This window comes from Podarcis gaigeae (assembly GCF_964106915.1).
Source record: "Podarcis gaigeae genome assembly, chromosome: 7".
NCBI lineage: Eukaryota > Metazoa > Chordata > Lepidosauria > Squamata > Lacertidae > Podarcis > Podarcis gaigeae.
Window position 1 is genome coordinate 51777014 of NC_139683.1, and position 14882 is coordinate 51791895.

Sequence of the window (14882 nt, forward strand, 5' to 3'; positions counted from 1 at the left end):
TAAAAGTTCAAGTTCTGAAATAGCAGTAAGAATGATTAAAATACAGCAGCAGATAAACCAGTTATTAGATGAAACAACTACAAAATCATCCCAATGCAAACTAATTTTTTTAAAAAGTTTTTACGAAAACCATAAAAGGCAATGGAGAGGGTGGAGGGCACTCTGGCAAAACAGAGCCACCACGAAGAAGGCTTGATCCATGTTACTTACAAACTGAATCATTTTCACTAGTAAACTAGCAACATATGGTGATGAACAAGTTTGGTCAGGTACATATGGATGTAAGCAGTTCTTCCAATAATGAGCGCTCTCCAAATCAAACGGAGGGCGCCTTTTGTGTGCCCGCGCCCAGTACCCCTGATCATATGTGACTTCTGGCAGAGCACTCCTGGACCACCTTCCCAAGTCGTGAACCTCTAGGTTCCTGCCAAACCTCAGTTCAAATAACCAATCACGCCTGGGGAGGCGGAGCCAGGGGAGTGGACCAAGTGAGGGCAGGGTCCGCTCTTTAAGCATAAAAGAGGGTGGAGCCTAACTGGGAGCTCTCAGTCGGCTCCAGAGCTTCACCCACCCTATCCTCCCTTCATTTAGGCCTTTTATTGCAGGTTGGCTTCTTCTTTACAGGTATGCGAGCGCTGCTGCAGTCTTAGAATGGTTGCCATTAAAGGACTGGGAAGGAATTTCCCCTGCATTGGCAGGTTTTGCCTTCCCCGTAGCAAAATGTCACAACTTTGGCAGTTTTAGGCCTTGGCCGGAATCCTTTAATCTATCTTCCCTAAATGGTGTGTGTGTGAAGCGGTGACACACATGCCGCCCCCCCCCGTGGCGGCAATCCCATGGTTCCCCATTAAATGGGTTGTGTTGAGGAGATTCACTGGCCATACGCTGAAAGGTTGTCAGTGCACTCCCCTGTGTTGCGATGAAATGGGGGGGGGGCTCTCTGCTTAAACATACGTCTTCCAAAGCCAGCCCAATCCCCAGACAGATTGGTTAACCCTGATGTGCCCCAGATCCCCGGACGGGGACTGGGAGGGATAATCACCCAGTGGCAAAGCCAAGGTCTTCCGACATCTGAAAGTTTTATAAAGTTGCGGCCAATTTTAATCCCATAACACATTGTCACGAGTCATTATTCCACCCAGGTGTTGCATGGGGTCAGGGGGTTTCAGCCTGGGCACACAAACTGCTTACAAGCCATTGGGAGCTTTAAAGAGCAATAACATAATGCTTAAATTGGCCCTGAAATCAAACAGTTATAAAATGTGACTGGTAACAGCAACAGCACCACCACCACCAACAACAGGTGTCCCTCATGTTTCTTTTTCAGCTTGAAAGCCATGGTTTGAGGACCAATGCCCCACATAATCTGTGATCCTTTTTTATTGGCTAATCAAAACATTCACCTCAGCATTCCACTTTGCAGCTTATTTGCTGCCCATATCTCTCCCCCCCCCCCCCCATTTCATTCCAGTGCAAGTAATCCAAGCCATCTGGGATCATGTATTGAATGCCAAAATACTAGGCAGCCAACCTTTTTGGGTTATTATCTGACATCCCTAAGGGCAAATGAAGGTCATTTAAGCAATGCTCACTGTACAAATCATTTGCACAATCCTAAGCAGTCAGGGATCACAAACTATCAGCGATCAAAAGTGAAACTTTTTTTAATTTATCCTGAACAAATGATGAAAGTGTATTACTTCTTCCAATTCTAGCAAAGTTGTGTGTGTGTGTGTGTGTGTGTGTGTGTGTGTGTGTGAGAGAGAGAGAGAGAGAGAGAGAGAGAGAGACTCCCTTCTGGCTCAGCCCTACATATAATACACAATAACAAATGTTGCTCGGCTTGCTTACTTACTTTTCTACAAACACATTTGAAGCAGAACGTTTCAATCTTCTTTAGGTCAGAACCAGGTTGTGGTAATTCTGACTGAGTCAGATTAATTCTGCTGTAGCGTCTAAGATAAATTTGGTCCCCTTTTATATTGCTGGATATATTGCCGCCATTCTGGCACCCTTGTTTGGAAGTAAGCACAACTAAAAGCAATAGGATTTATTTGCAAACTGACAACTGCTCTGTCCTGAACGTTTATGCTTTACTGCGGCAAGTCTTATCCCAGAATGGACTAGAGAGCCAAAGACATGTGTCTCCAAATAACAGCAGACTCAAACCTACCTTGATCATGTTAAAGGAAAGGGCAAGAGATAATTTAGTCCACCCCAGAGTCATTTTTACCCTAGTTCTGATCAGATATGAGACATTTTACTAGAAAAAAAGTAACCTGGGAAAGGAAAGTACATAGTAAAATGGTGTGTTTTGTGTGCATGTTCCTTCACTCTGTCTCACCCATTTCTCCACTTGGTACTTTAAATCACACACTCTGCCACTTAGGCAGATCCAAGTTTGTGACCCCGCATGTAGTTTGAACCTTAGGAGCAGTTTATAAGCGATAAATACTCTACAGGTTGTTTGGATGTTAATTCAAAGTTCTGCTGCACAAGGACTTGGGAAAGACATTCTGTCAGCCTAAACCCTGCATCTATCAAATGAGAATCTTAGCAACCAGCATAATTTATAAAATGGGAGTCTTACATGTGTGTGTTGTGTAGGTGAATGGCATAATTACTTTGCACTTTAAGAACTATAGAAATGACAGGGAATAATAAATCAGTTAAAGTACAGTGTGGAGCTAATTAAAAAAGATCTTTGTTTTGTCAGGTTTTAATCTGATCATATTGCCCAGGCTTTTATAGTTTGCTCTGAGAGCTGAAGAGAGGGAGTGTAAATTCATGTAAATGTAACACACAATTTACTGGTATTATTCTGTTACATCTGATGGCTATCAAAGGATTAGACTTTCATTTTATTGAGTTCCTTTCATGCACATCCTGTTATGAAGTGTTTTACAGACCAATGAATCCAACTCTAGGAGTGCACTGGACTTGGTTTGTGTAAGAAAAAGTCAGCTATTGTGCAGCTGATGCCTGGGTTTGTGGAAGGTGTAGAGCACTGACATGAAAAGTATAATGGAAATCTATTTAAAGTGTCTGGTAAGCATGATGGATAGAGTTATGGAAAAATCAATCTCCTTTTACATTTAGTTTTTATTACCAAGTTATGTTTTCATATGATAGTCCCAAGGACTTACATATAGAGAGAGACCCATTGCCAGAGGGTAAATCAAAAAGTTCAAGAGCACCCAAAAGTCACAATAAAGGCAAAAAGAGGATGCAATCACTTTACCAAATGCAGCTTTCCTTCCAGAATCTTGATAAATACTAAACAAAATTTCTATGGAAGTGATTTTTATTGGGAATTTTACAAATAGACTCTCCTACATTGGTTTGAACAGATGTAAGCCACATTAACAAAGAATCTCTTTTTACTTTTAAGGTAAGTTGGATCCTCCTAACAGAGGGTCCATGTTGTGCTCGGCCCTGAAACTCTTCCCTAACCAGCTTGTGGGCAGGGGTTGCCCCGATCCAAGCCAGTGGTGCCACAGTTATGCCAATGGCCTTTATCCAATTAGCAGCGTGGCAAGGTTGGGAGTTGGGGGTATCTATTTGGCAGCACGACATAGGGACCTCCTTTTGCTTTGCGCTGCTGAACACCCACCCACCCGTTAATTAGGTCGTGTTCGGCCTTGCTTTGGACTTCGGTTGGTTGCCTGTTTTTGGAATGGGGGCCAGGTAGGAATTTTTTCCAATGTGGCAGATTGGCTGTGGCCACTTGGTTTTTGCCTACCTCTTTGCAATCGTCAAAACTTTGTAAGGTTTGGCAGTTAGGCATTGGTTTAGGGGAATGTGGGGAGGGGAGGTGTGGCCATCACCTGCTCCTCCAATGAATAGGGTATTCCATTAAAGGAATTTGGGGGTCTGGATCTCGTCCGAAGCCCAGAGAGGGGCTAGGGCCATGCCAGGACCCCCAGAAACCCCAGGGGTGAGCACCAGTCAATATACACTGACGGAGATCCCTCTGCTGGTTGTTTACCCTTCCAGACTTCCTGCAGGCTGGGGCAAGAGCCAGATATAGTTTGATACCAATGCCTAAGCCAATGCCAGTCACATTTGTGTATTTTAATAAAGTTGTGGCCAAAATTTGCCCATTAACATTTAAACTAAATTCTGTCTCTACTGTGTCTTTATTTCCATTCGGGATGGGTTTTGGGGCTCGAAGCACAACTATGTAGAGGGCTTTATGAAATCTTAGCCCAGGTTCATATATTTGGTCAGGATTAGTGCTGAGATATTGTAGGAGAAATATCAGTAGATGCTGTTCCATTAGGTAGGGCAACCAGGGCTTAGTCTGACCAAACTAAATTCTGAAAAATATATATGACATTTTTCCGTTTGATTAGGTGCTGCCTATATATAAACAGCAATGCTTAAGTGTCTGGAATATATTTGCAAGGGAGGAAGCTGAGGACCTGGCTATGTCCCTGTGACCTCTCACTTGCCACACCACATGATCTCTTAGAAGTCCCAACAGATCTAGTGCACGTCAGTTGCCACTGGGCGTGAGTCTATCCCCTTCACTAGGGAATTAGTCTTCAGTGTGAAACAAACCCTCTATTTGAACACACAGCCTATGAAGGCCCAGTTCACATTATTTCTCCTTTTCAGAAATTGGTCAGGAAGAGCATACATGAAATGGGACATGTTCCTGACTGTTCATAAGGCCCAATTTCACATTATTTAGACACTAGGAGAGGATTTGCTTGAAAGAAACTGGTACAGTGACTGAAAATATACGTGCTACCCGTTTAAAAGGGAGAACGCTAGACAGTCTAAAACCTGCAGTTTTCTGGCCCACCTGCTGCGTGTCTGGCAATGTTGATGTATTGTGTGGTGACCTTGGCATTTATGATTCACCTGAATAGCATTGTTATTGGTTTCTAGGGCCCCCACAATTCTTGTTTTCATCACGATGGCACTCGTATGAGGTTTCTGCCCTTATAGAGTGATCAATACACATTCCCTGCTCATTGTACATCAGCTTTCAATACCATGGGTTATTATGAGATGCTGGTGATGTTTCTGCGGAAGCTAACAGGCATTTGAGAGATCTTATCATGTCCCTCTTTGCAGACAAGATAAACATGAGGCTGCTAAGTGGTATGTCTTTAATATACTGCTCTTACTTCTTTCTTTAAAAAGTCTGTCCCAGATGTAGTCTGGATACAGCTGGTGAACCAATAGAAGCTGGAGTACAGAATTAGTACACAGGACATTATATGTTTAAATCAAAATATTTATATACCACGTTTCATTAAAAAAATCCCAAGGTGGCATGCACCAGGATTAACAAAAGGAGGTAAATAACTGGTATAGAATGATCATAAAAGTGACTGGCTCATTTTAAAAGTTTAAACCACTGAATAGTGGACTTTCCCCCCCAGGATTCTGGTCAAAATAGAAGGGTTAAACCTCCCCTTTCTATGTACTGTGGTCTCAATCCTGATTCCAATTCCAATTTTAAAAAAACCCTGACATTCCTGCAAGCCACCCCTTTAACATCCTGAGTAGCTAGTCCTAAGTTTGAGTGAATCATAAGCAGGAGATATACAGAAGATAGGAGGATTCATGTTAGTGATTAGATTCAACCTCCTTTAGATATCTGGTGAGTAGTCTAGGGTACTCTTGGATTCAGTGACAGTAATTGGAATGGTAGCCGGTGATGGTGGACGTGAACTATTCTCATCAACTGTATCTGATTAAAATGAGCTATGACATTATATTTCAGTTTCACAGCTGATGAATGTCAACCACAACTTTGAACCTGCACAGTAATATTGTGCTTGCAGGAGAGAATACGAGAGGAGGGAAGCAGGCAGACACACAGAAAGAAAAGGACTACAGCTCTTATTAACAACACAAACAAGCATTATAGAAACCTGGCACTGAGAGGACAGGGAATGAAGCAGGTAGAAGGTAAGAAGATCAATTACAGTCAGTTGTTTCTGTTTTTGTCTCATTTCACAGTTTTACCAGTTCCATTTCTTCTTCAAAATTTATATACCTGCCCCAATATATCAGTTCCAGTTTCAATGGTGGACAATGAAACACCTGTCCAGAGCAATGACCCATCTAAAGGGATGCCAAGCACTGATGAAAAACCCAGGATCATATGACTGATTTTTTACCTCATGGCCATCCAAAGAAGCAGTCAACAAACACCCACAGTGATAACAAAAGTGAAACAGAAAGCAATGCAGATGAGGAGATGCAACAAGACTGAGGTCAAAGCAAGGCTTCACTCTCCATTTACCTCCTGTGGTGGACTGGAAAGGAGAAGTACTCCAGTGATATGAACCACTAAAATCAGCTGCCACTGAAAGAAATAATTCATCCCAGAGTACCTGTCCAAATAAGAAAAATCTTACACAATTTCAGGCAGCCAAGAAAGGATGAGCACTGGCAGATCTCAGCAGGAAGGAAAAGAGATCAACAAGACTTTTTCATCTTACCTGTCCAGAACCTGCATTCTCACACACATATGTCTCATAGTAATCCGAAAATTCTGGCGAATGTTCGTTAACATCACGAACATGTATATAAACATTCACTTTCGATATTTGTTTTGGGTTCACTGAAGCAAAGGAAACAAAAGTAAGTATAAATAAAAGGCAAAATTGGCAGCTCATAGTCTACTGTGCAAGCCTGTAGTATGATATATAATTTTGTCATTAAAATGCTTTGTTCAGCTCTAGAAGACGTGACTATTGTAAAAAAGAGAACACCTCTCCTGTGAGACATACTGTGCCTTTGATTTCAGGAACAAATAGTATGACTGTTACATATTATTATATGTCACAATGAAATAATAATAAAAATAATAGTCATTTTGCATAGCATTATCCACTGTGCTGATATGGTGTTTTCAATAGGGGTAACCACTTAGCATTCCATGACTACCTGTGACTGAGTCACATACAGTACAACATTCTAGAGCATGTGACGAGTTCATTTAGGCAAGTTCCTCCTTTGATCAGCGCAAGCGGCAAATTGCCTATTTGAAAGAGCCGCGAAAGAATAAACACCCCAAACAAATATTCCCTGATGTGGCTTAAGACAAATGTTGTAGGTAAGTGAACTGAGTAGGCAATAACTGAGATATGGACAAATGTGAAAGAAAATAACTGAAAACCAGAACCACTGAAGGAAGGAATTTACTGTCTTACTTTCCTTCTTTCTAGCAATTCTTTTACAGAAGATATGATAATTTTAAATGCTTTTGAACAAATGAATCTTTTGCTTAAGACAGGTATGACAGAGTATTCGCAATCCTACACTTAAATAAGCTTAATTTTCAAGAACTACTTGATAAAGCCATTTTTTTGTCTTTACTTGTACAAGTAAATGAAATCTAAAATTCTCTCCATTGGCTATCTTCAACAGTTTTATTTATTCATGGGATTTTCTTAGTCTTTGGATATTGTTTCACAAGTCAACATATCATTGTTTAGAAAAAGCAGAAAAGGCTAATTTTCCCTTATGTTGAAAAGAGGAAAGGGACTGCAGGAAGTGGTTGTAAAACTTGGACATGTTAACAAGGTCAGTCATGCGAATGGAAATCTGCTATAATGACAAAATGAATAAAATTTATAATGAATAAAATTAAAAGCAAAAATAAAACCCATATTTTGAATAAAGGCCTTTGTGACATTTTTTGACAAACAAATAATGCCAAATAGTTCTGTTTTGTTGTTTTGAACAAAATGTTTTAGGCTCTTTTATCATAACACCTGCTGTTCCAAAGAGGAATTTTCTTCTTCTCCCCAATTAGCTGTGCCAGTGCTTGATAACAACTAACATGACTTGCTTTTAAGAAATGAGGGTAGGATTACAGAAATTAATTCAATATTTTTTGAAAAACCTCTGGAGAACAAAAATGTCAAACTAGATTTTCTATCTTATGTAATGCATTTTTTTTTATATTGACCAAATTAATATGGCAACTATCACTTCCCAGCTGAACAACAAATAAAAGCTAGCATACAGGTATAGAACTTCTTTCTGGATAGTTTATCTCTAGATAGTTTCAGACAACCAGGCTTTTCTCAGTAATCTGTAGCTTTCCTGGTCAGCAAGGGATGAAAATTGTATGCATGCTGCACAACCAACTTTCCTAATATCCTAATTCTGCCACAGGTATCGGGAAACTGTACTTATTAAAGATGTCTGTCACTAATGGGGCAATCCTGCATCAAGATCCTCTGGGATGAGCAGTTTAGCATGCAGTGGTTAAGTCCCCAAGCCTGGTTTAGCCAAAGATACACCACTGTAACTTGCTCATCCTATTCAAGACTCAGTAAGTCCTCCAAAAGGGATGTTCCAGGGGCATGGTGGGGTGGGACCAGAAAGGGAGGATTTAGGCTGCAACCTAAGCTCATTCAGCTCAGTCACAAGACCGAGCAACCCAGCACAGAATGCTATCTGGAAGTCTCTCACCTCTGTTAGGCTTAGGCAGAGCAGCAGCAGCAGCAGCAGCCCCACTGCTGAATGGGGTCTGGATCTGGTGTAAATTTACGCTGGCTCACTTTTCTTGTCCATAGGATTGCTCCCTAAATCTATTCTGATTTTCAGTTCCTATAAATCATTGCATACAGCAATCCGAGATTTTCTAAAATTGAAATTTTGTGAGAATTTGTGATTTCAGAAAAAAATATGAGAGATATGTAGAGAAAGATAACAGACTACTGAGTACTATTTGGGATATTGCACAAAGAAGATCTCTTTATTGTCATTCTGTGTTGTTGTTTTAAAGGAAACAGAACAAAAGTGAAATGATGACTCGAAATTTCACGTGATATGTTGGAATGTTGCAAGGTGGAAGGGGAAAAAGGAGCCATACTATTTTGAGTTAAACTGAACTCAGTTTAAAATCTATTAGGATTCTATTTAAAAAATCTGTATAGTTTTTCCATGCTGTAAGTAATTTTTATTTTGGTATAATTTAATTTGTGTGTGCATTATCCTTTATAATGAAAAGCCCACAGCTCATCTTTTTGACAAGACAATCTCAAGTTATCTGAAATTGTTCCCTTGTGGTTTTCATTTACTCTTTTTATTGCTAGGCACTAAGTTTCTGGCACACTGTTCCAGATTTACATTTTTGATTTTTTGGAATTACCTCCCTAAGGCAAGGTGACCTGTAAGTGAGAGCACAAACGAGGCAATTTGCATTTGATTTTGAGACAAAACTGACAGGTGATATCTATATAAGGTATGCTTTCCTGATTTAATTGCAACTGTATGGAAGTCTAGCTGATTAAAGCCCTGCTTTCACAATTAATTTGAGACACAGGTTTCTGACTGGTGTTAAATTAAACCCTGGCTAATTTCATACCAGTCAAAAAATCTGCTGTGAAATTAACTGGGGTCTAATTTAACATAAGATCTTGTACCAGGAGAGCAGTTTTATATGCTTCGGTGTAACTTAAAACTGTTTTAGTTTCCATTATTTTATTTTTTTTTAAAATGGTATAATATTTTATTAGAATCCAAGACTTGAGAGATCAAACATTATTTGGCTTCCAACTCATAATTTTAGCAATGCTACATAATGTTAGCTAGCAAAGGTGAAATAATGAAAAAGTAGCTTATTCTCTCAGTTCAGAAAGAAGAGATATACTGAAGATAATTGCAAGGAATTCATGCCATCGCTCAAACATTAGGGTTCCTTAAAGTCTTACTCACTTGATTCTGTGGCTGAGACGGTTATGTTGTGCCAAGCCGCTATCTCTCGGTCCAGAGGTTTGTTTATACTGATTGTTCCATTGTGTGCATTGATGCTGAAAAATCCCTTTAAATGCTTGCTGTGGACAATAGAATACCTGCACATCAAAGTAGGGAAGGGGGAGATGGAGACTTTCTTAAGAACTAAACAAAAATGGTACTTCTGAAACAAGGCTATATAAGCTATTGTCAGTGAAGAAAGGAGAGTGGTGTAGATATGAATATGGATGTGTTCTCCAGCTGCTCAGAAATCATGAAAAATGTACACTGATAAACATTTAAAATTCACTGCTACCAAGATCAAAGCACTTCTTTCTATGAAACTAAATATGCCTCAGACCTATATTAATGTGAACCAAATTTAAAATGCATTATTCATTCTCATTGCGCAGGCAGACTCACAGCAGGTGAGTGACTCAATTCAAAAGAAACAGCAAAGTGCCACTTGTGAAATGAGTAACACTGGCAACTTAGTTGGGATATAACCGTACATTTATTTCATCATGGTTGGCTTGATGCAGTGTCAAAGAAACAGAGCTAAGGAGGAAGAGCTGAAAAGAGCCCCTTTGATAGTATGTATCCTACTTCCATTAAATAAAAAGAAAAGGTCAGAAAATGGTGTTGCCGGAAAGTGTGGGGAAAGACCTTTGGGCTTGCTTTTCACAAACTGTTTTGTAGAGCAGAATAAGGTTTTCCTACTTAAAAGAACTCCTATTTAGCTTCCCTACAGTCTTCCAGCACCCCCTCCCAAAAAACAAAAAACTGGATATTTAATAGATGGAATTTTTATATATATATTTAATATATACTTATTCTGTACCCTTGGAAAGGGGGCACTCAAAGATCATTTTTTAAAAAATGGCTTACTTTAAAGCAGGCGTCACCAAACATGGGGTCATTTGACATTTTGAGAAAATGCTGTTGTTTGCAGAGAGGTGCAAAGCGTAACACAAAATGGCTGCCATGGGGATATGGCATAATGCTTGCCACAACTAAAACAACAGAAAAAAAATGGAACAAGACCATAAAATGGTGTGGGCATGCACCTCATCAATGAAGAAAAGGCACCTACACCAGCCACCACAATTCATCTCAGACACTGAGATAAATTATTGGGACTTCTCTGTTCAGATGACATGTTCATTGGCAGAGAGGCTGGGCCAGTGCAAACAGGAACTGAGCAGGAACGGCAAACAGTCTCATATGTTGTGGATTTTTGAGGAAATATTTACTGAGATCTTTTGCAGATACTATTGGAAATGCTGACAGGTCCCATGATAGGGGCCCCTACAATGAGATTTTGCAGAGTGCATGAGATCTTATGAAATTTGGGTGAGATCTTTTCAAAATCAGTGCCGCTGCTGCTAGTGCTTCTCTGCCAGTGGGGTGGGCAGGGCAGCAGCAGGGCAGCAGCAGGGCAGCACTTCCCATTTTACCTAAATTGGATGGCCAAATGGGATATGCTACTCCTGATTAGATAACCCATTCAAAGCAGCTGCTATTGAAAGAAATCATACATCCCAGAATACCTGTCCAAATAAGTAATTCTTATCAGATTTGTGTCAGCCAAGAAAACATGAGAAGTAATTGTTTCGAAATGTTTGCATTGTTTAATAATCCCATTTTCTTTCCCAGGATTCACTTTACTTCACAAACTATAAAAGCAGTTATATTTATAAATCAGCAAAATCAGCAGTTCTTTCCAAACAGCAAATGTGCAACTAAACACTGAATGTGCAGAGTCTGGATATGCACACAGAGGTCCCCCTATTGCAAGGCTTTGCCATTGTATTTAAGGGAAACAAAGCTCCATAAATGTACCATTTTAAACACAAACAGGAGAGCCTCAACTGAATCAATGGAGAAGTGCCATACACCTCTCAGTTGGAACATACAGGTCTAGATTTGAGCTGTTGTCTTCCGTGTTATTCAAGAATCTATGACAATCTCAGCTGTAGAAGGATCTCTTGAAGCTGCACCTGATTGAACTGTTGACACTGTCTGGATCTCTGGAACTCACAACTCCTACAAATGAATCATTCAGATCCCCTTCATCAATCTCCATCACAAATTCATCTAACGTGAAAATGGGAGGCTCATCAACATCCTTCACTCTGATCCTAAGAGAAGTTGTGTCTTCAAATGGCCCATCTTTCAGGAAGCGCTCATCTATGTGCCTGTTGAAACCTTTCACTTTCATATTATATATGCTTTGATTCTCATAATCCAATATCTGTATGTAAGAAAAGGAAGGAGGGGAAGTAGAATATTTTCCATTCAGCATTAGGAAACCAATAATAAGTGTAGAATTAAAGACAATAAACATATTAATTGTTCATCTTTGCCTTACCTCTCTTTGCTTTTACTATTAAGATTACTCCTTTAGTTTCCTGGTGTTTTTGATGATCAATCATTGGGCTGGAGCCTGGCTTTAGGAGTCTGCTCCTCCCCATAGCTCTTCCTCTTGGCATTTTGCTGTATGCTCCCTCCCTATATGCAGTGTGGGCTTTGGCTAGGTGCCTTTTAGAAGAGGCTGAGCAGGATTTTTTTTTTTGGGGGGGGGTCCTTCATTGCCCATTAAGGTACCTCCTTGTTTGCCTACTCCACACTGGGAACAATTTGGCTGGCATTCTGGGGAGTGGCATAGATTAGCTGCTCATGGAGCATTGAGCCTGGGCATGTGAGGAAGCTGAGGGAAAAAATCTTAGGTTTATTGAGGCATTACCAGGTTAAGGGCCCACTTTAGGGATCCACCAGTGTTTTAGGTGTGGTGGCATTAGGGAGGTGCCCTGTATACCTGACATACATATTCTGGATGGACACTGGGCAACAGGGCCTGGGTACACATGGGGAGCTCATACTCAAGGCTCACCCAGAAAAAAAGGCATTGTTTCCTCCTCATCCTTTGCTGGGGATCCACAACCTGCAGCTGTATCATGTGCCCAGGAGTCTGGAGGGATGCTTCCCTACCATAGACAAAATTCTCAGCTGATCACAGTTTCTGAATGTGGTTAATTTGGTTTGTTGTTCCTGCAAGGTGTTGTATTAATTAAAATGCCATTGTCCCATGTTTGGTCTCATGAATTTGTGTGGGTCTAGGGCCATACTTTTCTGCATATAGCCGATCTATCCTGGATCATGCCGGAGTTTGGCATACGTCTGAGAGAAGATTTTCTTCTTCAAAACAGCCCTTTATATTGCAGTGATATTTTATCATGACCAACAACACAAGGCTATAACAAGCAAACATACTTAATCTTGTCTGTTTCAATGATTTCTGTGATATTTCTTTGTCAAGTAATAGCTGACGTCTCACCTTGTTTAATATGACAGTTCCTTCTTGAGTCTCATTGTTAGTAACGATGCGAACAATGTGAGGAGTGTCTCCTTCTATTACATAGTCCATGGCAGCATTCTCTCCCAGGTCACTGTCATCTGCCTTGATTTTGCCTAGGATGGTGCCCACAGGTGCTGCCTCAGATGCATACATTTCATAACGCTCTTAAAGAAACAACCAAATATCAGAGAAAGTTGCCAACACAATCTTGATCGTCGACATAACAACTAAATGTAGACCACTTTTTATTCTGAAAATTGCCCAGTTACACAAGATGTATGGCTTGGGGGTGGGGGAGCTTATGTCATAAGCTCATTTTCTTTTGTTAAGCTTGGCAGCCTTGACTTGGATCATCCATTCATGAGATTCAACATTCATGAGCCAATTCAACATTCCAGTTGTTTATAAGTTCACTTGCTTGCTTGCTTGCTTGTATGCAATACAAAAACTCAATTGAACAATGAGATATCAATTGTCCAACCACCAATTTCAAAGAGGGGAGATGAAAAATACAACTAATTGTGACTGAAACATCCAAGACTGACTTCATTTTTAAGGGAGACTGGAAATATGTATGATGCTTTTCAACACAATACCTCAATATATTTCATTAGCTAAGCATCCAGAAACTGTCCCTAAGCAGTTGTAGGTTGTTTCGTATTGAAAGCCATGAATTCTACATCCTCTAATGATGTGTTCAGTGTAAACTCTACAGGAAAACACTGGGAGAGGTCATTAGGTCACTTTATGATGCTCATGTCTAGCATGTTTTTCCTTGTACAGTAGCAACCTAGTACCCACTAAAATGAAAGTTTTCCCCTAAAGCAATGGGGGTTTCAAACATTCCACCTTCTGAGGCTCATTCCAGATCACTTTGTCTTTTGAGGAACCTGTGGAGAAGGTTTGAAGGAAATGTCATTACATGGGCACACAATTCACTGTACTGATCAGGACTGCTGGACCTCACCATGGCTCTACTTGAACTGAAAGTGCACCCAAAATTATACTCGGCACCACCCTGCATATGAGAAAAGTGTTTGCAGCATTGTAGGAGAGGAGAGAAAATTGCAGGCTGTCTGTCTTTTAGGGAAAGCGTGTTCTCACTAAAAGGAGAGCACGGGTTGCGGATGGGGCTATACAAGGCACCCCATGATTGCTAGGCAAGTTAAAGCCAGGGCTTGTTTAGATGGGAGGATCTGGTTATCTGGGGAAAGTTGATGTTGCAAACTTAGGGGTGGGGTCAGTGGCTATTTAAGCAAGGTCCACAGCTTTCTCTTTCTCTTTTGCTGTGGACATCGGATCTCATCGGATCTCTGAGTGACTACAGCAGAAGTTTGGGTCGTATACCTTTTCCCTTTGTTTTTCTTCCTCCATTTTCTCCTCTTTCTTTAATTTGTTGCTGAAAGATCCTTCCCCACTTTATTTAATTTTCCTGTTTGTTTTGATTCCCTTTAATTTAGTCGGGGGGGGTGCTCGGCCTGGGCCCAGGGGCCGTGTGGGGAGGGCTTCCCTCAATTCCCCTGCCCTCTTGCAGGGTCGATCCCCAGTCAAGGGAACATTTCTTCTCAGTTTGTCCTTGCTTCTCCCTTCCCCACAGGCTTCTGTTGGTGCCGGAGTAGGCCTCCTGGGCGGCTTTCGCGCGATCCCCCCCCCCCCCCCGCCGCCGCCTGGGCCTGCAGGTGCCGGGGGCCTCCCTGCGATTTGGCGCTCCCTGGGCCTCCGGAGGCTCCGGAGAGGCCTGCATCGGCCTCCGAAGGCAAGCGGGGCCCCGATTCCCCGTGAGAGCCGGGGGTGCGCGCTTTGTGGGGGG

The 14882-nt window shown here is 41.1% G+C and overlaps 1 protein-coding gene across 5 annotated transcripts in view; it reads right to left on the bottom strand.

Moving 5' to 3' along the window:
- LOC310848190 (cadherin-19-like) overlaps window positions 1-14882 on the bottom strand; it is a 69763-nt gene that overhangs the window by 14811 nt on the left and 40070 nt on the right. For all 5 annotated transcript variants that reach the window (XM_083746933.1, XM_083746936.1, XM_083746935.1 and 2 more), the window contains 4 exons: window positions 13052-13236; window positions 11715-11968; window positions 9697-9833; window positions 6465-6586 (listed from right to left, as the gene is read on the bottom strand). In XM_083746933.1, coding sequence (XP_083603059.1) covers window positions 6465-6586; window positions 9697-9833; window positions 11715-11968; window positions 13052-13236 — 698 coding nt within the window. The remainder of the gene's footprint in view (window positions 1-6464; window positions 6587-9696; window positions 9834-11714; window positions 11969-13051; window positions 13237-14882) is intronic.